General features: G+C 36.6%; 3 protein-coding genes and 1 long non-coding RNA gene across 6 annotated transcripts; 2 read left to right on the forward strand and 2 right to left on the reverse strand.

The window, feature by feature from the left end:
- The first annotated feature begins 4,024 nt into the window (after nucleotides 1-4,024).
- Nucleotides 4,025-12,476, forward strand: LOC120185183. The gene is made up of 14 exons (XM_039189477.1): nucleotides 4,025-4,200; nucleotides 5,299-5,421; nucleotides 8,191-8,250; nucleotides 8,350-8,451; nucleotides 8,969-9,049; nucleotides 9,173-9,291; nucleotides 9,392-9,505; nucleotides 10,325-10,441; nucleotides 10,563-10,628; nucleotides 10,776-10,842; nucleotides 11,185-11,238; nucleotides 11,356-11,445; nucleotides 11,932-11,970; nucleotides 12,090-12,476. Exons 1-14 carry the CDS (start codon nucleotides 4,177-4,179, stop codon nucleotides 12,204-12,206), a joined length of 1,173 nt encoding a protein of 390 aa, XP_039045408.1. The 5' UTR covers nucleotides 4,025-4,176; the 3' UTR covers nucleotides 12,207-12,476.
- A 92-nt stretch (nucleotides 12,477-12,568) lies between these two features.
- Nucleotides 12,569-16,259, reverse strand: LOC120185182 (cis-3-alkyl-4-alkyloxetan-2-one decarboxylase). 2 transcript variants are annotated; one of them, XM_039189476.1, is made up of 13 exons: nucleotides 16,024-16,084; nucleotides 15,892-15,946; nucleotides 15,785-15,796; nucleotides 15,545-15,645; nucleotides 15,289-15,358; nucleotides 15,076-15,145; nucleotides 14,248-14,304; nucleotides 14,055-14,122; nucleotides 13,866-13,946; nucleotides 13,679-13,756; nucleotides 13,360-13,515; nucleotides 12,984-13,136; nucleotides 12,569-12,805 (listed from the first exon to the last, which is right to left on the reverse strand). In XM_039189476.1, the coding sequence occupies exons 2-13, from the start codon at nucleotides 15,931-15,933 to the stop codon at nucleotides 12,722-12,724; spliced, it is 972 nt and encodes a 323-aa protein (XP_039045407.1). In that variant the 5' UTR covers nucleotides 15,934-15,946; nucleotides 16,024-16,084; the 3' UTR covers nucleotides 12,569-12,721. The 2 variants fall into 2 exon arrangements, with proteins under 2 accessions (XP_039045407.1, XP_039045406.1); XM_039189475.1 differs by having other exon boundaries at nucleotides 12,572-12,805; nucleotides 15,741-15,796; nucleotides 16,024-16,259.
- A 222-nt stretch (nucleotides 16,260-16,481) lies between these two features.
- LOC120185174 lies at nucleotides 16,482-19,410 on the forward strand. Of its 2 annotated transcripts, none has more exons than XR_005522097.1 (3): nucleotides 16,482-16,746; nucleotides 17,074-17,160; nucleotides 17,252-17,319. It is a non-coding gene; the product is annotated as an uncharacterized LOC120185174 (long non-coding RNA). The 2 variants fall into 2 exon arrangements; XR_005522098.1 differs by lacking the exon at nucleotides 17,252-17,319 and adding an exon at nucleotides 19,399-19,410 and having other exon boundaries at nucleotides 16,483-16,746.
- Nucleotides 17,649-21,513, reverse strand: LOC120185170 (TPR repeat-containing protein ZIP4-like). Its single transcript, XM_039189461.1, is given in 8 exon segments — nucleotides 17,649-18,440; nucleotides 18,555-18,730; nucleotides 18,733-18,923; nucleotides 18,925-19,083; nucleotides 19,085-19,170; nucleotides 19,354-19,386; nucleotides 19,477-19,666; nucleotides 20,123-21,513. Coding segments are annotated over 8 exon segments (2,838 nt in total). The 5' UTR covers nucleotides 21,487-21,513; the 3' UTR covers nucleotides 17,649-17,801.
- Nucleotides 21,514-24,173: the final 2,660 nt, after the last annotated feature.

Consider the following 24,173-nt stretch of genomic DNA (forward strand, 5'->3'; position numbering starts at 1 on the left):
CGAGAGAATCGCAATGCAAAATGAAAATCGCAACAACAAAATCGCAACGCGAAAATGACTATCGCAACGCGAAAATGACTATCGCAATGCGAAAATGACTATCGCAATGCGAATTTGACTATCGCAACGAGAGAATCGCAATGCGATTTTCATTTGCATTGCGATTCTTTCGTTGCGATAGTCAAATTCGCATTGCGATAGTCATTTTCGCATTGCGATAGTCATTTTCGCATTGCGATAGTCATTTTCACATTGCGATTCTCTCATTGCGATAGTCATTTTCGCGTTGCGATAGTCATTTTCGCATTGCGATAGTAAACTATTCTTCTTCTTCAAATTGAAACTTGAATGGATTGCATTACTTCAACCAAAAGACAACCAAAAACAAATACTAACTTCACAGGGTTAAAGAATAAACAGTTAAACAGTATTGGCAGAAACCGAATGAATTTACTAAGCAATCTAAGTGAAATTACGAGTAAATTTATCATCAAGTTAAATATAAAAAATATTAAACTTACCTCGTTGCGTAGAGTATGAACCTCGTTCTACAACGATGCTACAATCTCACGTAGAGCTGCTACCTCACCACGTAAAGTAGACACCTCAACACGCCATGCACTATTGTCATCGCGTAAAGTACCGATCTCCTCACGCAAGGCATTGACCTCATTACGTAACTCCCCTAACTCATCCCGTGGAGGTGGAGAACAGGGAGATAAACTTCGTGGCATCTTTTTCGGTTGCCTATCATGAGGTGATGGTGGAGAAGAGGCTCGATGATGTGACAGAATATGTGATGACTCTCGTTGTGGAGGTGTATATTCGGGTCGATCAGGTGATGGCTCTGGGTGAGGTGATGGCTCTCGAAGTGGTGGCTGCTCATCATCCGTGCCATCAAAAAAAAAGCTTACTAGCTTGCCACCAATCAGTGGCAAGCTCAGCTTCCGTGGGTGTCAGCCTCTGTAATGGAGTGTTGGCCTCCTAACAATATAAAAGCTCAAACAAAGTTAAACGTGTACTAGTAATAACTTGTTTATAAACATATGGTAGTATTTGTGTTAACTTACATTATTTATTGTAGTATACGGTAGTAAATCTTCCCATTGCTGCAAGGATCGTTTCCTCTTCCAGGAAATAGCCCTAGGAATATCATTAGAAGTTTTTAATGCATATGTCTGCATGGCGGGAAAGGCCTCAAATATCCAAATCTACAAACAATATAATAACAAACATTAGTAATTGTTAAAGAATTAATTATAATTTGGGAAACATTATATAAAAATATTACCTTAAAGGCCCAAATAAAGCCTGACAAAGTGTATTTGGAACAATCGCCACGCAAACTTTTCCGATCATTAAAGGCAGACGACAACTTATTCCATGTAGCTCTCCATAGATACGAACCCCACGGAAATAGGTTCCATGCATTTAGGTCCTCTACCAATTTAATTAGATCATTAGGAATAGGTTATCGGGCCTCTCTGCCTAAAAAGTCGGCTTGCAAAAGTATTAGAAGGCATACTCGGACAACATCGACGTCATCCATCCGAGTAAAACCATCTTTCTTATTCAATAATCTCGTCAAGTCTTCCACGTGTAAATTCGACTTCTCCGTTGACAGCTTAGGAAAAACCCAGGAAAACCATGATAGGTGGGTAATATGTCTAGTGTACCGATCTACATCATCGTGTCTGAAGCGTAGACCGGTGATTAAGCAAAACTCCTCCCGCCCAAAACACATATACGCCGGTGGAAAATCAAACCATATCTCTTCATCGCGACGTTGTATAGTCTCTGGTAGATTGCTAGTCATGGTTTGAAGAAACAGATGGGTCAACATAGCATCTCCACCCGGATGTTGTACTTTCAGCCATAGCCCGAAGCAAGTATCCTCAAATATTTTTCTTTGTGCATGTGAAAGCTTCGACGCAATTGTTTTGGCCAGGCTTACTTTATTTCTTAAGGTCAATTGAGCCGAATAAAAGTTCTGCAAAAACAATAAACATACCAATTTAGATATACTAAAAACTACACTGTAAAGATATGAACAATAAACATAAAGAGTAGTAGTTTATTCTTCAAACTTAAATTTGCAACGCTGTGAATTTAGTATTTGTTTTTTGGTTGAAGTAATGCAATTCATTCAAGTTTCAATTTGCATAAGAAGAATAGTTTCTGAAACTTTAAATCGCAACACGAAAATGAAAATCGTAACACGAAAATGAAAATCGCAACGCGAAATTGACTATCGCAACGCAAGAATCGCAACGCGAAATGAAAATCGCAACGACAGAATCGCATTGCGATAGTCATTCTCGATTTCAAATACTAAAATTGAAAGAAACTTGAATGGATTGCATTACTTCAACCAAAAGACAAAACAAAGAAAAATACTAACTTCACAGGGTTAAAGACTAAACAGTTTAGCAGTATTGGCAGCAATCGAATGAATATAAGCAATCTAAGTGAAATGATTAATCTATTATTGAAAACACCAGTAAACTTATCATCAATTTCAATATGAAAAACCTAATAATAATGCAAATATTTCAAAATAAAAATAATTAAAAAAACTAACTCTCGGTGGTTGATTTTCCATTTCTGACCGTGAATGATTTCGCCGGAGATGGAGACTAATATCGTCGTGGGGACTGATTTCGTCGGAGATGGGGACGGATGTCGCCTTAGAGAGTGAGAGATAGAGATGAGACTGAGTTGTGATTTAGGGTTTTAGGTTATGAGTTGCAATTACGGGATATACTGTTGATGGTTCAGTGTTCCGATATATTAATATATTCGTGTTTAGAATTTGAAAAAAAAAATACGCGTTAATACGAATGGCGCTATGTAAATCGCATTGCGATAGTCAGATTCGTATTGCGATTTACGTAATCGCATTGCGATTTACGTAATCGCATTGCGATTTACGTAATCGCATTGCGATTTACGTATTCGCATTGCGATTTACGTAATCGCATTGCGATTTTCCAAATTCGCGTTGCGATTTACGTGTTCGCATTGCGAATTAGGAAAATCGCAACGCGAATTTGGGAAATCGCAATGCAATAGTCAGAATCGCGTTGCGAATCTGGAAACTGATTTGCGATACCGGAGATCGCGTTGCGAATTATCGATCGCATTACGATTTAGTTGATCATTTTGGTAAATCCAAAAAAAGTTGGTTAAAATCGTATATTATAAGGCATTTTTAGTCACTGAGATTATTTTCTCTTTTTAAAATGGTAATATTTAAGTGAAAATGTCAACTTTTGTATATTTAAACTTGGGTAAAAAAAATTAAAAATAATCAAATAAAGACTTAAGAGCATCCCATGGATGATTTTTTTTAGAAAAATTGGATTGGCGTCGGCAGGAACAGATGGTGATGGACATAGTGTAAGTTTGCCCAACTCTGAGTTGGGGTTGGGGGATCTGCACTGGGGGAGGCGGGGACGGCGTGTGGTGGGGAAATTATTATTATTTTTCTATTTTTTTAAAATATGTATTTTTTATTTTTTAAAAATAAATATTAAAAAAACATAAATATAATATGTGTATGTTAACTATCTTTTTAATAGTTGTTACAGCTATTTAAACGTGTAATACAAAAATATTAAACACTTATTTTGAGTAAAATTTTTAGAGAGAATTAACTTAAGATATAATTTAGGTATTTATTTATGTATTAATCATTTTTTAAAATTAATTACTAATATCTAATCTATTAATCGATTAATTTAAATCGAATACTACAAAAATTAAAACAATCTTTTAATCTAATTTACTCCCTAATACATTAAACATTTTGAAAAAAATGATTTTTTAAATGATTATGTTTAAATAATAAATTAAAAAGAAAAGAGCGTGAAAATGAAAATGCCGAAAGATACGACGAATCTATGCATACGAGTTTATTTTCCCTTACAAAGAAAGCACGGAGAGAGTCGTCGCCGTTAGAAATGGTTATGGCGTTGTGTGTTTCTTACTCAAGGAGCACGTTTTCTCGTCTTTGTTACTTTTAAAAAATAAAAACGTAGTTAAAAAATAATAAAAAGGGAACACTTTTTGCAGTCCTAAGTAACTTTAAAAGCTAATCTTCCGGCCAGAACTGCTTTCCTTTTTTATATCCCCTCATAAATACTACTATACAATTCCATTGCATGGAAGATCAAGATGAAGAAGAGGATGTCGACTTCTGTAAGCTTCTCTTTCTCTTTGTTTTCCTTCCCTATGTTTGTTCTGTGAAAGCTTATTGTTTTGTTTGTTGAGATGCTTGGTTTTGATTGAAAAATTCACTCTTTTATTGTAATCGTGGAAAAATATTACTGGGTTTTGCTCTTTAACTTTGGAAATGGTGTTGTGTGTGTGTGGGTTGGGGGTACTGTTTTTTGGGTTTCGTTCTGTTTTCAGTTTTCTCTTTGAATCGAATTATCGAAGTGTTGATGACTTGATGGGAGTTGTTCACTTTCTGTTTTTTTTTTCTATAATTGATCACAAGTTACATATGCTTTATCCAGTTAATTTGGTCCTGGTCCCTGTGTTTAAAGAAGAAAAGAGGGTTTACCAATTTATAAATGAAGCTGAACCATTACAATGCTTTGTTTGGTTGAAGGAAAGGATTGGATCATGTGAATGATTGGAATAAGGGCATGAGACTGGGTATTATTTTTTAATAAAAACGAAAAATAACATCTTTAGTAATCTGAACTAGCTGCGTCCCTGCTTAGAAGCTCGAAAATGCCATGTAGTTAACTTTATTATTACTGTGTTCTTAAAGTTGATGCATAGGGGCTTCTCCGTTTTGGTTTGTAGTGATGGTCTAAAATCTCTCGTAACATTTTCAGTAAAATATTGTTACTTGGTGGGCATGATTCACTTTAGAAATGGAGGGAGCAAGATGATTTTGCTTTTCGAACCTCGATTCAAGTGTACTTGCGAAATTATTTTTCAGATCAAACAGGAAAAATGGTAAGTTGTGAATTTCAAGTAATACTATGCGTTCGAGTTGAAACTGAATGGTCCCGTCAGTCAAAATTTTGATCTGAGAAATGGATACACCCAGCAGCCTGAAAGCCTCTTGAGGAGTTTAAAAACTCATCACACCATCTACTGCATTGACAAATGTCTTGGTTCCCTTAGATTGTGCTTGGATTAATTATTTCCCTAGTGGTAGTTTAGGAGTTGGACTTCTTAATGTTGGTAGCAATTAGCATGAAAAAGTAAATATATTTCAGAAATTGAAAGTTGTGTCATATGTTATCCTGTCTTATCTCTTTTGTTTCCTCTTGCTCTCAGATTTATACGAAGGCCGAAGCTAAAAGACAGAGATTATTTACTCACCGCTTCCTCCCCATGATTCTTTTGCTTTCTGCAGCCTTCTTCATAGGAAGTGCATTTATAGTCACGGATTATAAAGAGGTATACATGTTTTTTTTTATAAAAATGGGAGAACTCGTTAAAAACCCTCTTCGTAACCATCACGCTATGAAAATAGCTTGACGGACATTGGAAGGAGGAAAAGAGTACCTCAAAATTTTATTCCTGAAATACCAAGTACATCTATAGTTCACTACAACCATACACAACTAAAATACAACCTCAAAAATAACCCACTCTAAACTGCCAACTCATCTAAGACCTTTTCCCTAATTAAAACTGGTTAACCACCTTATATTACAACGTAAACTTCCTATACATACCAAAACATTATGAAAAACTACAATAATTACTCAAAACCCGACTTTGCAAGCTCATCGAACTTCCAATTACAACATCTCTGAATGCGCCTTAGGATTACATTTTTATTTTCCACCACTGTGTAAATTTCCTTAACCAAAGATTCGAACAAGGCCGGGCAAGAACTAGGATTTTTAATCCACTCCAATGCCTTCAAACAGTCTGTTTCCAAAATTAATCTTCCTTTAGATCCCCAATCCCTCCCAAAGAAAAACTTATCTTGATTTAATTGCCATCAATTCAGCCAAAATATGAGGACCATATCCCACCTTTTCTGAGAAAGAAGCCAACATCTTTCCATTCGAATCATGAATAAGACCATCAATACCCCCTCTATGCCGCTCCTTCTCCACTGCTCCGTCAGCATTAACCTTCAGAAAACCTGAGGGAGGGGGACCAAGCAGGAGAGAGGGAAATCACCTTCTTATCTTTCCAATGAATATCCGCCAAGGATGGGTTACTCACTAAGCTATCAAACTGTAACTTTGCATAAGGAAATTTCGCCGCAAACCAAGAAATCAATATGAATCAATTCCAGCTAAACTGAATCAAAATAACCTTCCTTGAATACTATATCATTCCTACATTTCCACACCAACCACATGATTACACCTGGTATTAACGACCAAATGGGAGAGTAACAAACTAACTCCATCCAAGCCACAATAAGGTCAGTCGAATTACATGGCAGCACCGCTGTAACATTCCAAAGTCGCAAGAAGGAGCACCAAATATCCCACGCAAACTTACATGTTACCATAAGATGCGAAACAGTTTCTACTTCAAGTCGACAGAGAGGACACAAAACATCTTCCAAGCCTTCAAAGCCTCTCTTAACAAGCTCCGATTTGACGGCCAATTTCTTATGAATTACTTGCCATACAAAGGTTTCCACTCTCGGGGGAGCCATCCCAATCCAAACCTGCTTCGTCCAACCGAAATTAATAGGTTGTTGTTCATACAATAGCCTAACACAAGACTTTACTGAATAAATACCCTCCCATTCCCCTTTCAAATGCATCCATTGTTTTTATCCTCATTGCAATGAATATTATGAAGCAAGGAATTTAGCTCTGCCCATTGCTCAACCTCTCAATCAGCAGATTTCTTCTCCAAGGAAAGTTCCAACACCATCCCGATTGATCCCGGCATCTAAAGTCAGCAATCGTTCCCACCTTATTGACTGATAACGCGAACATTCTTGGAAATTGCACCTTAAGAAGGAAACAACCCAACCAGTTATCTAACCAGAACCTTAAAGATTCACGATTCCCAACCTGAAGTTTTAAACTATTGTGGAAACACTGCCCAAACTCATCCTCCTCACAATTTTTCAGAATTCCTTTCCAAATCCAAGATGCCCTGATCGTTGCTGTAAGTTCAATCCGAATAACTCTCGGGTCTACATTATACTTGCTGCACACCAATCTTTTCCACCAAGTGTACCTTTCTATCGCAAATTTCCAAGCCCATTTCCCAAGGAGTGCTCTATTCAGTAAACCAAGGCCTCCTAAATATTTAGGTAGGCAGACGATTGACCATTTAACCCAATGAATCTTCTTCTTCTCTTTTGACCCTCCCAACAAAAACTTGGCCATGATCGAATTTAGCTTCTTCAAGACCTGAGTTGGAATTCTGAAAATGGACAAATAAAATATGGGCAAGGAACTAAGCACTGATTTCACTAACACCACTCTCCCAGCTAAAGACAAGGATGTCGCTTTCCACCCGACTAATTTTTCATAAAATCTTTGGACTATCGGCTCCCAAAGCACAATTGAATTCTTCTTCGCACCAAGAGGCAAACCTAGATACTCAATTGGAAACTCCCCGCAGAACACCCAAGTTTGTCTGCCCATTCCTTCATAACAAACTCCTCCATATTAATTCCAATAATATTGCTTTTCCCCAAATTCAACTGCAGGCCCAACATTAACTCAAAAATGCCTAGCACTCTACTTACATTCTTCAGTTGATCCATAGAGGCATTGCATAAGATTAGCAGATCATCCGCAAACTGTAGATGTGATAACATGAAAGAATTCCCTACCTTCCCGGTTTCAAACCCGCAGAAAAGCCCCAAATTTACTGCCTTAGACAGCATCAAATTTAGCAATTCCCCGACCATATTGAATAACAACGGGGACAAAGAACACCCTTGCTGAAGCCCTCTAGTGATTCTAAACTCTTCCAATAGAAATGGAGGCCGTCGAAATACACTTGAATATCCATGAGCACCACCTCATGATCTTTTAACATCAATGTCCTATTTTTCTTTTGTGTTAACTTAATTTTCTTCTTATAATTTGTGCATGCCAGTATGCCTAAGTTTTTAATCCAATTTATTAACATAAGGAATCAAAAGCTCCATGACTTTTTCATGCAAATTAACTGCATTATATTTCCTGTAAGCAAGTAAATAATGTGAGATTTGGGACCCTCTTTGTGCAGAGAATTCTAGGATGGGGGTCTGTTATGGTTTTTCAGTACACAAGACCTAAGATCTGTGAGGTTTGTTTTGTATATGTTACATCATGTATGTTCTATGATGCACATAATAACACATATGTTCTCCTAACTATTCCTTTTCTGTGTGTCACTTGTGCTTAGACCCAGTGCAGGGCTTATGGAAGTGAAGCATTGCCTAGAGGAATTATTTCCGAGACATCTGACTTGGAAATGCTGCCATTATGGGGTCTACAGAGTAAGAAGGTAAGACTTTGATACTAATATTTGATGATATATGTTATGTGTTGCATTCCTGAATGACAGTGCTGTGTGCACTACCATTTTTCCTGTTCTTTTTTCTTCTAAATTAATATGGCTGCACAAGTCCCATCCCTTTTTCAAAATGGTATCAACTGATTATCATATTCTTTTTCATATTTCTTGTTTGACCATAGTTTATTCTGGTTAGTGGCATTCAGATTTGTATTTGTTCCTATATAGTTGAGCATTTTATCAGCTGAGATGACCGGTATGTAGTCTGCTAAGTTTTTATTACAATGTTGCCACAATTAAACTACTTTTTCTTACTAAATTCTGACCTCCATATGTTGTCATTACCAATTATAAAACCTTTAGGACATTGATTTAGGTCCTTTACAAAAACACTTCAGTAGCGTTATTTGTATTTTGATAGTTTCAAGTTTCAACCTGTTGAGTTGATTTTAATGGACATTAGGCATATAGCTATTTCATTAATTTGTTCTCCTTTACTTTTGTTTAGAAGCCAAAGTTGTCCAAGAGCTTGTTAGCCATTGCAGTTGGCATAAAGCAAAAAGAAAATGTCAACAAGATGATCAAGAAGGTGAAAGGACTGACTTTATTTATGTTATCATTTAGATTATTAATAAATGCCTAATTTTGTTACATTGTTTATGTTAATTTATTATATATCTCCCTTTTTTGCTCATTTTCTTCCATGTCACAGTTTCCAGTGAATGATTTCGCCGTGATGCTTTTCCATTACGATGGCATTGTGGATCAGTGGAAGGACTTAGAGTGGAATGACCGTGTTATACATGTCTCTGCTGCCAATCAAACGAAGTGGTAAATTGTCATTAGCTCTAGATTTGGGGTAAAAAACTTCTATACATGTTGATTCGGTTCAAATTAACTTGGCTCTGTATAATGCACTCTCACAAATTAGGTGGTTTGCAAAGCGCTTTTTACATCCAGATATTGTTTCGGAGTATGCCTACATCTTCCTTTGGGATGAAGACCTTGGGGTCGACCACTTGATGCTAAAAGGTTTGTTGTATAGGTCTTGCTTTTTCGCATTTCACTTGGTAGTAAAAAACACAGTGCTTCACCTACAGAAGAGAGCAAATAAAAAAGAAGAAGAAAACTACTCAAGAACTGAATCTAATTGTAAGAAACTAAAATTTGTTTCTCGGAGTTTAGAGATAGTGCTTGGCTTGAAGATTCAGCGGCTCATCAGGGCCTTGCTCTCAACCATATGATGATGAACATCTAATAAAAAAAAATAACTCCAGCTGAAAAATGACATTCACCAAACCTATCATCTTTTGCACTTATTTTATTTATCAAACCTATTTGTTTATCTGTTTTGTTTTTGTTTTTTGCTGCTGCTTTTTTGCAGCGTTCGCATAAAAGCCATGTCCGGTAAAACAAAGTCATTTGAATCTTATCAAAATTATATCGTTAATATACTTCTTTGTAGAATCATAACACAAAAAATTGAGTTAGTTATATAAGATAACTTTCAACTCACAGGTGATCTTGAAAATATAAGTTCTTAGTTGGGTTTTACCTTTGACTCTGGAAGAAGAATCTACTATATTTTTGTAAACAGTTTTCCTCTTCTTCTCAGAGTTCACTGGTAAACACTAGCATAAGCCATAAGGTGGTCAAACCTTTGCAATAGCAATTGCTGGGATACCTTATTGTTCATAAAAGTGCTTGAAGCTTTATTTTTCGGCAACATGATTGAAGCTTTATTGTTACAATTCTATTATATATTTGGTTTATGTCCCCCTGAAGAAGAACAAAGACAAGTTAGTGATTAATGTCAGAATCATTCCCTTAACTGAATTCTCACCTTTAAATTTTCTAAATACAGATACCTTTCGATAGTTAAAAAGGAAGGGCTTGAAATATCACAGCCAGCCCTTGATCCTGAGAAGTCAGAGCTGCATCATCCGATTACCGCAAGGGACAAAAAATCAACAGTACACAGGTCCTCTGTCTTCCTAAAATCATGTTCAGGAATGAACGACATGCTTGTCTCGTGATAATATTCTCAAGATATTCAAAGTAAATTTATTCATGAGTATTTGTAACTTGTGTATTTTTGACAGGAGGACGTACAAGGTGATTGGTAGGACAAAGTGTAACGAAAACAGCACCGGTCCTCCTTGTACAGGGTAATCTAAATTTGCCAGACTTTTCTGTCGGTAGTTAACAATCATTACACCGTAACATGTACACTATATGTCTTTCCTTGGTTTAAACTTCTGAAGAATTGTATCTATTCGCATGGAGTAACAGAAAGAGATAATTGCATATTACAGATTTGTGGAAATGATGGCTCCTGTTTTCTCCAGAGCATCTTGGCGCTGTTCATGGCATATGATTCAGGTATTATATCCAAACTAGGAAGTTGAATGTTGTACTAAATTACTAATGGAATATATGAAAGGTTTATTAGAAATTAGAATCCAATAAACAATCATTACCTTTTTTTTTCTTTCATGGCTATGCTATCAACTGTTATTTCAATTCTCTATTTTTCTTGAAGTCCACATGTCTAATGCATAATCGGACATTGGTCCAAGAATCTTTCAAGTGCATGGAAAAACTTTTTAAAAAGTTGAACATATATAACACTCATGTCCAAGTCCTTCTAACATGACCATATTGTTTCGGAAAGTTTAGTCGTAATTTATCAGTAATCTCATTATTGGTTTTCACTTATATCAGAGCGATCTGGTTTATGGATGGGGATTGGACTTTCAGCTTGGTTATTGTGCACAGGCAATTTCTATACCTTCAACCTTGCCTTTTCATTTAAATTTAAAGAAAATGGAAAAAAGAAGGAGCTCTTATTCAGTATTTTCAACATGTTTCTTACAATGAAGCTTTATTTGACAGGGTGATCGAACCCAAAAAATTGGAATTGTCGATTCTGAGTACTTGGTTCATGATGCTCTTCCTACGCTTGGAGGCTTGGAAGCAAACAAGGTAAGAAATTTAACCCAAATATGATTCTAAAGCTTGTCAAAGGCTCTCTTTGATGTATACTTTTTTGTTTAGTACCTATGGACAAATCTAGGAGGTTTCAATGTTAAGCCCTTGACCTTGATTGTGCATTTGAGACAATCAAGGTCAGCCATGAGTTTTCTGATCACTTGATCTCTGCATTTATTATACACTCAAGTTTTAGATGGTGAAATGCGAACTCTCTTCGTTGAGTATATGTGAAACATTGACAATAATGCATGGCTAGTACACTACCTTAGGTACCCCAAGTTGCATAAACCCCATTCAGGGTTGATCATGGTCTATCTATGACCAATCTATACCATTTTCAAATATCCTGATCCAACCCGAGTCTCGGCTTGGGTTGTCATACTCAGCTTGAATTAAGTTTCATACTTGGCTAAGGTTGACCATCCGATTCCTTATCCCTGCTATTTATTTATTCTTTAATAACCTTTTCATTTGCAGGGAGCATCACCTTCCAGTGAGTCTGGTGGAAGATCTGAGGTAAGCCTTGAACTTACTCTTTATGCAATTTCGAAGCTCACTTCACTCCATAGCTCTATTTATGGCAGGCCTCTTGGCAAAATCATCAATTGGTTGTCTATGGAATTCTTTTTCCACAGGTTAAAAAGCAATCATTCATTGAATTAGAGATCTTCAAAAACAGATGGAAGAGAGCTGTAAAGCAAGACAGTTGCTGGTCTGATCCGTACGATCTATCGACAAAAAAACAGAAGTAATGCCCACCTAAAGACGGATTAGAGGAAGAATTTGGTTGAACATGCATGTAGAGGGTCACGAACACTGAATTTTCTAAACAAGGAATGAAATAGGAAGAAATATACTTAAAAGCATCCGCAAAATACTTATCTTGAACTATAGATACACTGTATCAGCTATATTAATATCCATAAATTGTGGCTAACCCTTCAAGTTGAACTACTTTTCATTATGTACTAACTAGTTATACTGCACTATTGGAAAAATGAATATCAACTACATATGATAAATCAAACTTCAGTTGCCTTATATTTTTCTGATTCTGAATTTTTGGGTAGACCAGTTCCCATTCAGTGTCTTCTAAGTTCCAACCATTCCAATCATAATTGGCTTGTCACAGGAATGTGAACACAGTTCATTCATGTATTGTTTGCAATACAAGCATTAAATGCATAATCCATATAAAATATATCTCCTGAACGATAAAAAATTGATGTTTGGAGTATATTGGTAGCTCTAAAAAAATTGTAACTTATCATGTTATGATCCTTCGGCTGATAAGTCCTGAAATTATCCCGCCAAGTTCTTCACCACTATCTTCCTGGACATGATGCCCTGCCTGCAGGAAGCAAACCAGCAAGGGCGTTATTGTCTATATAAGAATCTTAGCATTTGAGAAAAGGATAAGGCAGTGAAATAGAGGTTAAGGTCCCATGACCCAACATACTGCTTCATCTAAGGTTGAACTGAAATTGTAGTTTAAAGATAACATGTAAGTGCATAAGGCATGTTGGTACCATTGGAAGCTCAATCAGTTTATGGTTTGAGTTTTTGCAGAAATCTATCACTTCATCGTAGTTTAGCCAACGGTCCCTCTGGCCCCAACACACCGTAGTTCGAACTTTCCAATTTTTATCCGTGAGAATTGCTTTCGTATCTTCCACATATGCCTGTCAAGCAAGAAACCAGAATGATTTTTCCATTGCACCTTTAACATTATACTATATAAACGAATAAGGAAACAGCAGTATAAGGTTAGTCCTATGGTAGAGGCAGAGGGTTTCCTCGAGAAAGAGGGAACATGGAAACTCAAGAGTTGAATTCAATATTTTTGATCTGATTAAAACAGAACTTGAACTACATAAATATAAATATAGTAAATAATAATTCCACCTTAAGCTCTTTTTTCATGGCCCTACTAATTGCATTTAGTGCAAACCCTGAAGAACCAGATGTAAGATAAGGCCTTCTATAAACCATTGCATCGTCCTCTTTCATTGCATATGGACCACAGCTCGTCAGTGCCTTATCGCTGGCCCTCAAAGGATCCTATTCAGCAAAGAACAAACCATTAACAATTTAATGCTATATGGTCTCTCTTGGAACCAATCCATTAGTCCTTACAAATGAACTGATAGATGTCTATATTCCAGAATAACATGCACATGCAAGCACAAAGTTCCTAGTAAATACCATATATATCATGCTTTACCTGAGAAAAAATTTCACCCAGCAAGAAGTTGCTGAATATGGATAATGTTGAGGGAAGGTTGGCGTGTTTGGCCGTTAGCTGTAATAACAAGGTTAAAAATTACTTTTTCGGTATAAGCCAAACTGGTCATCGGGATAAAATCTGAACAATAGTTTGTAGAACAATAATAAAGCTTCAGGATTCATACTGGAGGGTTGAGGAGAATTAGATCATTAAGCTTTTCCTGATGGTTGCTGGCATATTTAACAACAACTGGTGAAAAGTAGCCCTGCAAGAATATAAAAGATCAAAAAACATTTTTAGCTTTAATTTCCATAGTAATTTAAAAATGTTGATTGCATGTCTTTGTGTCTACATATACGGAAAAATAACATACTTGGACAACAAGTGAAACTTTATCAGCAGCAACTTCATTAACAAAGGATTCCAATGCTGAAACATATTCTGCTAGGAATGAAGAAAAGTAATGAGGGAGACAAATACGCATTATTCTCCATTTCTGTCATGTTTTTATTGTTAATCAAGTTAGTTGAAACTAGATTCCATTGCCAGGCATGCAAAGCAAATACCACCCAGTGTGTAGTCAAATCCATATCTGGGTTGAGGCTTATCTGAAAATCCAAAACCTGTTGAACAAGAGAGGTTGGATTTAGGTTGGCAGCAAACAAAACGTCATCATTCACTTAGATTCGTTTAAAGCTTTTTTTTTAATGATATGCAGTCTGAAATTAGAAGGAAAAAGCACTTCAAAAGAAAACTCAGAAAAACTATACGCAGGTCCTCCATTTTGTTAGTCCAAAGTCCAAACTTCCAAAATGCATAGCTTCTATGAAAATTTCTAACTATTAAGCAATTCAAAATGCATGTCTTCTCAGATACCATCAGAAGTGGTCCAGTGGCAACAACCTTGCACATGATATACAATACTTGCAAATTCAATAAAGTACATGCACCCAGAATGCAGTCATTGATATCAAGATGAAAAAACAGCAAAATAAAAGCTCAAAAATTTAAACTAGTATGTCTATATCACCGTGCCGTTAAGATTGCAAGCAAATTTGCAATGATTTTCATTCCATCTACCACAATTGCCATGTCTCTAAGCCAAACCAAAATCTTTTAGAAGCAATTTCTAGGCTAAAACTAGATAAATTCTCAAGAAAATCCTACCGTAATATTGATAGCATCGAAACATATGGATCTCATCTTCCCATAAATACATACTAAAGCAAAACTTTATGTACTCACATGGTGAGTTAAGAGTAAATAGTATCATCTAAGTAGAACATATAAGCTGTATTTCACAGTTTATGACAAGTTACTGAAGACCAGAAACTATAATCGTAGTAAGAAGTTGCTCTTTCTCGATATAATTCACAATTAATATATGATCTTACCTAGCCAATCAAAAGCGATAGCATGATAATTTTTGGATAGAACGGGAAGGACTTTGCGATAAGAGTATGCCTGCCAGCAAAGCTAAGCCGTCACATTTATAGACCAAGTAGCAAGTACCAAACATATTATACCGAAACGAAAAAAAAAAACTAGTTCCAAAGAAATTGCTGAATTCCTATTGGAATATTTTTGTTAGGCCAAAAGGGACTAACCTGTGATGGGAAACCATGAATCAAAATAACCGTAGGATTATCAGCTTTTCCACTTTCCACGCTAAACCATCTATTTCATAAAATCATAGAGATAGAGAGCATGTTTTAATCCTGCAAATGATGAGATCTCAATTTCATGCATACCATTAAACTCACTAAAAGGAAACCAACATTAAACTTATCGGCATTGATTGGAAAATATCATTTAGAATCACACTTTGATGATGATGATGATGGTAGTAGTAAAGGCACTTACCTGAAAACATCACCTGAAGCTTGAGAGCCAGCTCCCATGGTTAGTCCAAAAATTGGATCTTTAGCTTTCTCACCAGTGCCACCTACTGGATAAGCTTTAACCTACCCGAAAGAAATTAGAGTAAAACAAGAAATCCAAGGAATAATCTTGGTTCTCTAGAGCTAAAACCTAGGCAATAGGCATGCATTTTACTCACAAATTTCCCTTGCTTAAACCATTCATCAGAGGGGTTTGGCTCATCTGAATATTTTCCTGTCAAAAAGAAACACATTTTAATTCAACCATTAAATTCTCAATTAATGGATCACATTTTAAGTGGGAAAAATTGTACTGAAATATGAAAGTACCCCCACTAAAAGAAAAGCCATCACCAGCTGAAACAGGAGCATCGATCAGATAATCCTACAAAAAAAAAACATCGTTTTACACACAAAATTATTGGTTTGAATCAGCTCAGAGAGTGCAAAAAGAAAGCTTGCATCTTGTGGCTCATTGGCGTTTGATCTGCTGGCGGTAAGTCTGAGACTGAGAGGCTTTCTACGGAGAGTTTGAGCCGTGAACTTGAAAGACCCACCATTGAGAAGTGGCAGAGAAGTAGGAGAGCAAAGGGAGCATTGAAACTGATGAGGGAAGAGAGTTGGAGACTTGGCTTGGGTTGCCATTACGTTATGACAGAGTTGCGACAAACACACAGACGGTTAGCCGTTGGCTTTACTTTTTTTAATAGAAAAAAAGGGGGGGTGGGGGGCTTTGTCATTGGATTCATATTAGGATAGGGATTCTCTGGTTCCTATTAATTTATAAATGTATATTGTAATTCAGTGACCGAATTAAAACAAAACACTCCCTGTAATCTTCACATCTTAATCTATTCTCCATGCATCTAAACCAAGCTATTAATTCTTGGAATGAAGTGATAATGGATTAAGTTTGAAGATGATGTTTAATGAAACGACAAGCCGTTTTAAGCTTTGGGTACACTGAATTGCCAACTACGTGTCAGAAGAACAAGGTTTATCTGCTTCCCGGAGGCTTATATCTCCGAACACAACTGAACTGAACTGAACAACCTTAAGAAAAACACTGAACGGGGCCGAAAATGGCAGTGCTTATTGTGAAGCTTCCCTTTATCTCGTGCTGCTGCTGCGATAGCCGTTACTCCACTTTGTTCTTCTTATCGAAATCTCACCCTCTTCTTCATTGTACCCTTCATATCTCTCTGTAGATTCATGCACTCCATTATTTAGAGTTTTTCCCCCTGTAAACTTATATTTTACGTTTACATGCTTGTTTCCGATGTGGGTTCTTTCTCATTCTCTTTCAGTAATTTTCACAAACACTTCTGATTGTAGATAGGATTGGAGAAAAAAGGGTTTCCTTTAATTTATAATATGTAGGTTTTGTTTTCTTAAACGATCCCTTTGGTCTTTTTACTTTTTGGGTACTAAAGAAATGGATTTTGTTCTGGGTTTTGGATATACATACGGGTTGCTGTGCTAATACTTGCTTGCTTGGGATCTTGTTTTCAGGGAGATGGTTCAAATCTCATAGAAATAGTCCCTTTAGAAGCTTTGCTGTTTCCAAGTCAGAAAAACTTCAAATACCCAAAAAAAAAAGTAAGCCTCTATGATTTATACTGCATATCCAAAGGTAGTTTTGTTTCATGTAATACATAGTGTAACAGTGATTCCGGGAATCCATTGACAGTGGAAGAATATGCCAGTTGCGAAGTGACCCTATCTTTTTTAGTGAGAGATTCCAAAGTTCAAGAGGTACCAAAACAATTTGGGTAAACTACAAATTTGGTAAATAAACTTTACTATCTCTCTATTTCACTCACTTTATTTTGAATCTTTTCAATTTTCTCACTGAACTTAATACATTAGATTTATTTGGTCACTCAACCGTTAAATAGTTAACGGCATTAAAATAGGCTGTTATATAAATGCAAAACGATATTGTTTTGGTCAAAATCTTGTTTTTTTAAAACGATTTCGTTTTTAATGCCGTTAACTATTTAACGGCGGAGTGACCAAAATAGGAGAGAGAGTAAAGTTCAGTGATAAAATTTGTAATTTACACACACAAAAATTAATGCTAGAAAAATAAAATGTTTATGCTATTTTCCCTGTAGAATTACATTTAGCACCGATATACACACACATACATACATAGATGCATACATACAATATGAGATGTTTAACTGTTATATGGACATTACTCAAGGAACATTGTTAAGTGTATGGATTTATACCTGCTACTGTAATATCGAAGGCTGTATTCCACCAGCAGTCTGTTTATGAAATTTCTTTTCAAATTCAGCAACATAATCCTCCATGTATGCCTGATAAGTTTCCATCCCAGCGACCTTCCTAGCTAATTCCAACCCAGCATCCATCCACTTCTTTGCCACATCGATCTGTTCCATTCTTACAGGTATGGCTGCCCGATTCCATGCAGTCATTGCAAGCCATTTGCCCTCTTCAGTTGGATATTCCCCTTCCTTCAACCCGACCATTATTCGGTATGCTTGCTTGTACATACTGAGAACCGCATAATCATCTGTGTTACCCTTGTGAATACTAGCGATTAGAATCAGTTTTCGGACAATAAGAGCCACATCCTGGTAGTTTGTAGAGGGGGAAGAAATGAAGCCTGAGAGGCACTCGTTGAGGGAAAGGGTTGCTACTTCAGCATTGAACATTGGACCTTGTGAGGCATTCAGACCAATTTGGAGAAGGTATTGAGGAGTGCAAGCCTTTGTGCCGGCAAAGCTCTTCACAATATGTTGTTGAGACTCTAAATTGTTCAGCCTCCCGTGCATGTCATATGCATTGAGCACGTATATCAAATAGAGGTCAGCTTCAATGTTCCCCGCTGATAGTGAATTCAGTATCTGCACGCATGCATGAAGAAATATTATATGAGGGAAGCTGCCCTCTAGCATTTGCGACACAATGAATTCAGTTTCTTATACAAAACAGCATTAGAAACAATTACCGACACATACCTTCCCTGCTCTCTCTAGCAGCTCAGCAGCATGCTTTACTGCAGCATTTGTCAATGGAATCATTTTTAGTTTCTCTGAAGTGATCATTGCAGAGACAGACAGAATCAATGATCTGCAAATTGTGACATTGTTTTCTTCCATTTGTCCATCACCCATAAGATCATAAATCCAGGAACCAGACTAAGAAATTCAGCACATAATTCGTAGCTCTTTTCCTTCCCACACTTGGCTCCAAAATTCCATGAAGTTACAGCAAACCAATTATGTTCTCGTCTTCCAACTTCCCCTTTCCCAAAAAAGCTCTCGGCTCCAAGCTCAGAAGCTCTCTTGTGTGCTTGTTTCAAGAATTTGAGGACTTCAACCTCTTTACAGGTCTTGAGAGAGAATAGTGACCAATGTGCGTAGCACTACAACTTCTGTTGTTGGCATTGGTTTCCCAGAGTTGCAAAAGTTAAGAAAGTTTGAAAGGACAGCAACAGCAACAGGAAGAGCACGGGAAGCAACAGCCTCGTGGGCCGAGAGAGACAAAATCTGGAGTAAAATCCAGGCAGGTTATCATTGTTTGTATCTGATTGATAGCACCACAATGATCATTCGTTTGCAAACAGATTTTGAACTGCATAAATCAGGAGGCGCAAAATATTTGATTATATGACTATCTGTTAATTGTGCAAGAGTCATACAGTCTTATCAGTTTATCCACCAGTGACAAACTGCCACTGTTTTTTTTTAGTCCCATTATGTATACTTGAATGTAAGAGAGGATCCATTTCAAAGAAAAGTGATGTAGGAAGAGTACCTTAAGGAAAGCACAAATGGTGTTTGGATCAAGCTGCAGAAACAGAAAAGATTGGACTATATCAACAAAACACTTTTACCTTTTTCGTATTAGATATAATAAAATTAATAGATCTCAGGATACCTTTTCTGCCTCGTTGATATATTCTTGAGCTCGATCAAGTTGAGTGAGACCGAGGTAGCAGAGACACAAAACTCGATATCCCTTGGCTCGAAGAACTCGGTTCTCTAAATTATGTGGTATATAAAGCATAGATTTCTCAAACATCTCAGCACTTGTTTCATAATCTTTCAATCGGAAATTGCATGAACCACTGTAAATGCAAAAAGTACTTAGACAAGCAATTTATTAACTCCTGTATAACGTGTCTAACATCAAACAAGTTTCATAGTCTAGCATAAGAAAGAAGACATTTCTTGCAGGGCAAGGAAAGCACAATGCTCTATATAACTCTCATGTCACCCAACACAAGAATCTTATCATTAGATCAAAAAATTATCCATTATAGTAATAATTATCAATTATCTCTCACAAAACTGCATTACTCTTATTGCCAAACGATAACTGAAGGACAAATATGTTACCGATAAGGTGATTGAATCATCAAGTAAAAACGGCATTGTGTTGGTGGAAAGAGAAGCAATGAGGCAGTCAAACTACGCTAGCTAGCTATATTCAGAGAATCAGAATAACCAAAAATCTTCAATTTGAACCTTTAATTAATTTATTCTCAATATAGAAATGGCTGGAAATAATCTACCAAACTTACCAATTCCAAAGAACAGAATGCATGGCCGTCCTCTCTTTCGCCACAGCCTCACTAGCAAACAAGGCAATCACTCTCTCAACCGCCACCAGTTCCGCCACCACCTTTGCTCTAATCCCCGACCCCTCAATTCCATTATAGTCCCCCACCACCCTATGAACCACCCTCACAGCAGCGCGTGCACTAACATGGCAACGTCCCAACAACCCCAAAAATACCCCCTTCATAGTTTCCACCCCCGCATTTCCGGCGACCTGAAAAGAAGTTTCCACCGCAGAGACCCAGACGCCCTCCGGAATCCCTTTATTTAGAACCATGTCCTTCAACTCCTTTTCCGCCTCACTATACCTCCCTAACCCAAGCCACGCCTTCATTGCCAAAACCGGCAACGAAGCATGGTGATCCCCAGCCTCACCACCGTTTTCCCTTAAAACTTTAACGCACTTGATCACGCTTTCGAATTCTCCGTTTCGTAGATGGACAGCTGAGATGAAACGCATCGTTTTGGATTTTAATTCCTTGATCTCCACCGTTTCTTCCCTTGTTCGTACAATAGACAGTCCTTTATCGCATAAATCCAACGCTTCGTGCAGAAGCTTCAACACATCGTTGAAGCTACCGTTGTTTTCTTTTTTCGATAAAACAACTTTAGCGAAAGCTAAGAACTGGTCCGCCAGAGCTTTGAAATGAACCGACGAACCAAAAAGGAGAGTTTTCGACCGATTCAATAGCGTTAACGCGAGATTTTTATCTGATATCTCCCATGCAGTGCGAGATCTCGCGAGATTCAAATCTAAAAGAAGTTTCCTCTCTCCTGCGTCCGATATTTTACTTACATCGAGTTTCGAGAGAAGATCCGTGGCTCTCTCGAAGCATGTAGAAGCTAGGTCGAAGATTTTATGATCATGCCATACTAGACCGGTCTTGTAATAGAACAAAGCAGATTTGATAAACGGAGAAGGGACTCCGACGACGTCAACAGCGAGGGAGAGCATATCAGAAGCCACGTGGCGAAGCTTAGCGACATTTTGAGGAGAGCAATTGGAGGAGGGAGAGCGGATGGCGGCAGCATTTGAGAGGTCGACGCAGGCGTTCCAGAGACGGTAACTGAGTTTCCAGAGGTGGAGTTTAAGAGAATTGTTGGTGGCGGGAAAGGGAGCGAGTTGAGTGAGGTTTGTCAAAAGTTGGCGGAGATCAGAAGGGAGCGAGTCGGGTAGAGGAGTCGCGGGTGGATGAGTCTCTGTTTGTTTGATTTTGGACTCGATTTGAGAAATGATGTGATTGTGTTGATGATGGGTAGGGGACTGCGAGTCATGTGCGGCGGCTGCTTGACGGTGTTCCGGCGTTGAGATTTCTGCAATTCTCATTTTTTTTCCTTTTTCTGGCGGGAAAATTTGGAAGGGGGAGCGAACAAGTCTTGAATCGGAAGACTATGTGGAGTTTCAAGGGGAAACAGTTATGAGATTTTGATTAAAAGCCTACCATTCAAATTCAAACAGATTATGAGATTTTGATATTTTTATATTATCCGTATATTCGATTTATTAATTGATTAATTTAAATTAAACATCGTAAAGTCTAGAGTTACTCTCTCAACTCAATTTATTTTTTTAATTACTAAAATTTGAACTCCTAACCTTACTTAAAAATTTAATACATCAACCTATTAGACCAACTAATTATTTGTATAAACTTTTATTTATACAAATATACATTTGAATTTCTTTATATCAATATATAATCAATAAATATTAAAATATGAATATCCCTAAAATTTATTTCATTCACGTAAAAAAGTGAATCAAATTTCTTTCCATTTTGAACATTCCTTCTTGAAAACGCCAATTCTTCTTACAGAATTAGCACATTAGGTCACGTTAATCAATGTTACTAAATGTGGGTTTTCATTTATTTGGTAATTCCTACGTATAATGTTCTTTATTGATGCACTACTTAACCTTTTATGTGTTCGAATTTGATCTAAATTAAAAAAAATAAAGTTAACGATAAATTGTATCAAAATGACCTAAAACGAAGTATAGACGCGTCTAAATTATGATTCGTCTCATAATTAAAAAATTTAATTACAGTTAAATGTAATTATAAAATCTTTTTAAAACCTTATAAATTTATGATATAATTTGAGTGATGTGCTTTTTACATAAATTTAAATTTTAAAACATGTAATTGCATTAATTTTGGTTGTTATTATATTTTAAATTAAAAATATATGTAAACTTAATTAATTAATTGTTTTATTCTACTTACATTGGACTGATCTATAATATTTTTTTCTAGATTCGTTACTGATATTGGTATCCCCAAATTAATCACATTAATGGAGTTGAGTTATTTTTCCAAATTGTTCATTTCTATTATATACTTGTACATATCACTACCACTAACAATTAGATAGTTTCTAAATTATTTTTAGATTTTCTCTTATCACCCTTAGTTTTGTTTTTTAGATTTATTCATATTTAGACATAATTCAAAGTCGAAGTATCTCATGTAATGAGTATTTGATCATTCTTTTTAAATCAATCAAAATTAATCAATTCAAAAATATGAAAAATATAATCTTTAATGAAATTAGAATGATAATATTATGGAAAAAAGTCACCTTTGTCTTGTAATAGACTCAATTTATTATTTTCGGCCTTATCATAATTTCACATCAATTTAGACCTTAAAATTATTCAATTGCATCATTTTATACCATCTCCTTAACTTAAAACCCTAAATTGATGGTTTAAGGATTAGGATTAGGGTTTAGATGTTATGATTTAAGGTTATCAATTTAGGGTTTAGGTTAGGGTGGATATAGAATGATGCAATTAAACAACTTTGAGAGTTAAATTAATGCGAAAATATGATATGTGCGTAAATGATAAATTGGATCCACTACAAGAACAAAGGTTGCTCTTAAACCTAATATTAGTGTGTGACAAAAATCATAACGTGACAATCAAAGCCTTAAAATAAATATTTGAGAAAATAATCTCATTGACCAAAAATACCTTATAAAATACGATTTTAACCAACCTTTTTTGGATTTGCCAAAATGACCAACTAAATCGCAATGCGATCGATAATTCGCAACGCGATCTCCGGTATCGCAAATCAGTTTCCAGATTCGCAACGCGAACTTCGACTATCGCAATGGGAACTTGGACTATCGCAATGCGAACTTGGACTATCGCAATGCGATATGTAAATCGCAATGCGATAGTCGAAGTTCGCGTTGCGATTTTCCAAATTCGACTATCGCAACGCGAACTTCGACTATCGCATTGCGATTTACATATTCGCATTGCGATTTATTCCAAATTTGTTGCGATAGTATTGCATTTGTTTCTTAAGAATTTTCTCTAAAAAGATAGTATTCGCGCGGACGTGTCGAATACACGTATTACCACGACCACGACCACGACACGACCCGACCCGAGACGAGACGAGACGGCGGCGGCGTGCGAGAGTCCCCTTGTTCTCTATCACTCAACAAGGAAGTGGGAAAGCCAAGCCTTAAATACCATTCCCAATAGTGTTTACAATACTATGTGGGATTGAGCATTACCAACACTTATTTCCAATACAATGTGATTATTCAGGAAACAATTAACAATCATGCACCTTAAAACAACTGAATCAGCAACCAATTGCATTAGTATTATACGATTAAATATGTCATAATTAAAAGTCAATCTACAATCAATTGCGATTATTGCAATTTTAAGCAAAACATTCAAAAATAGTATCACTATTTAAGGCTCAATCCCACATAGTATTGAGAACAAGTGTTGGTAATGCTCAATCCCACATAGTATTGGAAACACTGTTGATAATAGTATTTAAGGCTTGACTTTCCACTTCCTTGTTGAGTGATAGAGAACAAGGGAAACTCTCGCGCGCCGCCGCCGCCGCCGTCCGTCTCGTCTCGGGTCGGGTCGTGGTCGTGGTCGTGGTAATGGTAATGGTAATGGTAATACGTGTCTTCGACACGTCCGCACGAATACTATTTTTTTAGAGAAAATTCTTAAGAAACAAATGCAAT

This window comes from Hibiscus syriacus, unplaced genomic scaffold (assembly GCF_006381635.1).
Source record: "Hibiscus syriacus cultivar Baekdansim isolate YM2019G1 unplaced genomic scaffold, ASM638163v2 tig00112989_pilon, whole genome shotgun sequence".
NCBI lineage: Eukaryota > Viridiplantae > Streptophyta > Magnoliopsida > Malvales > Malvaceae > Hibiscus > Hibiscus syriacus.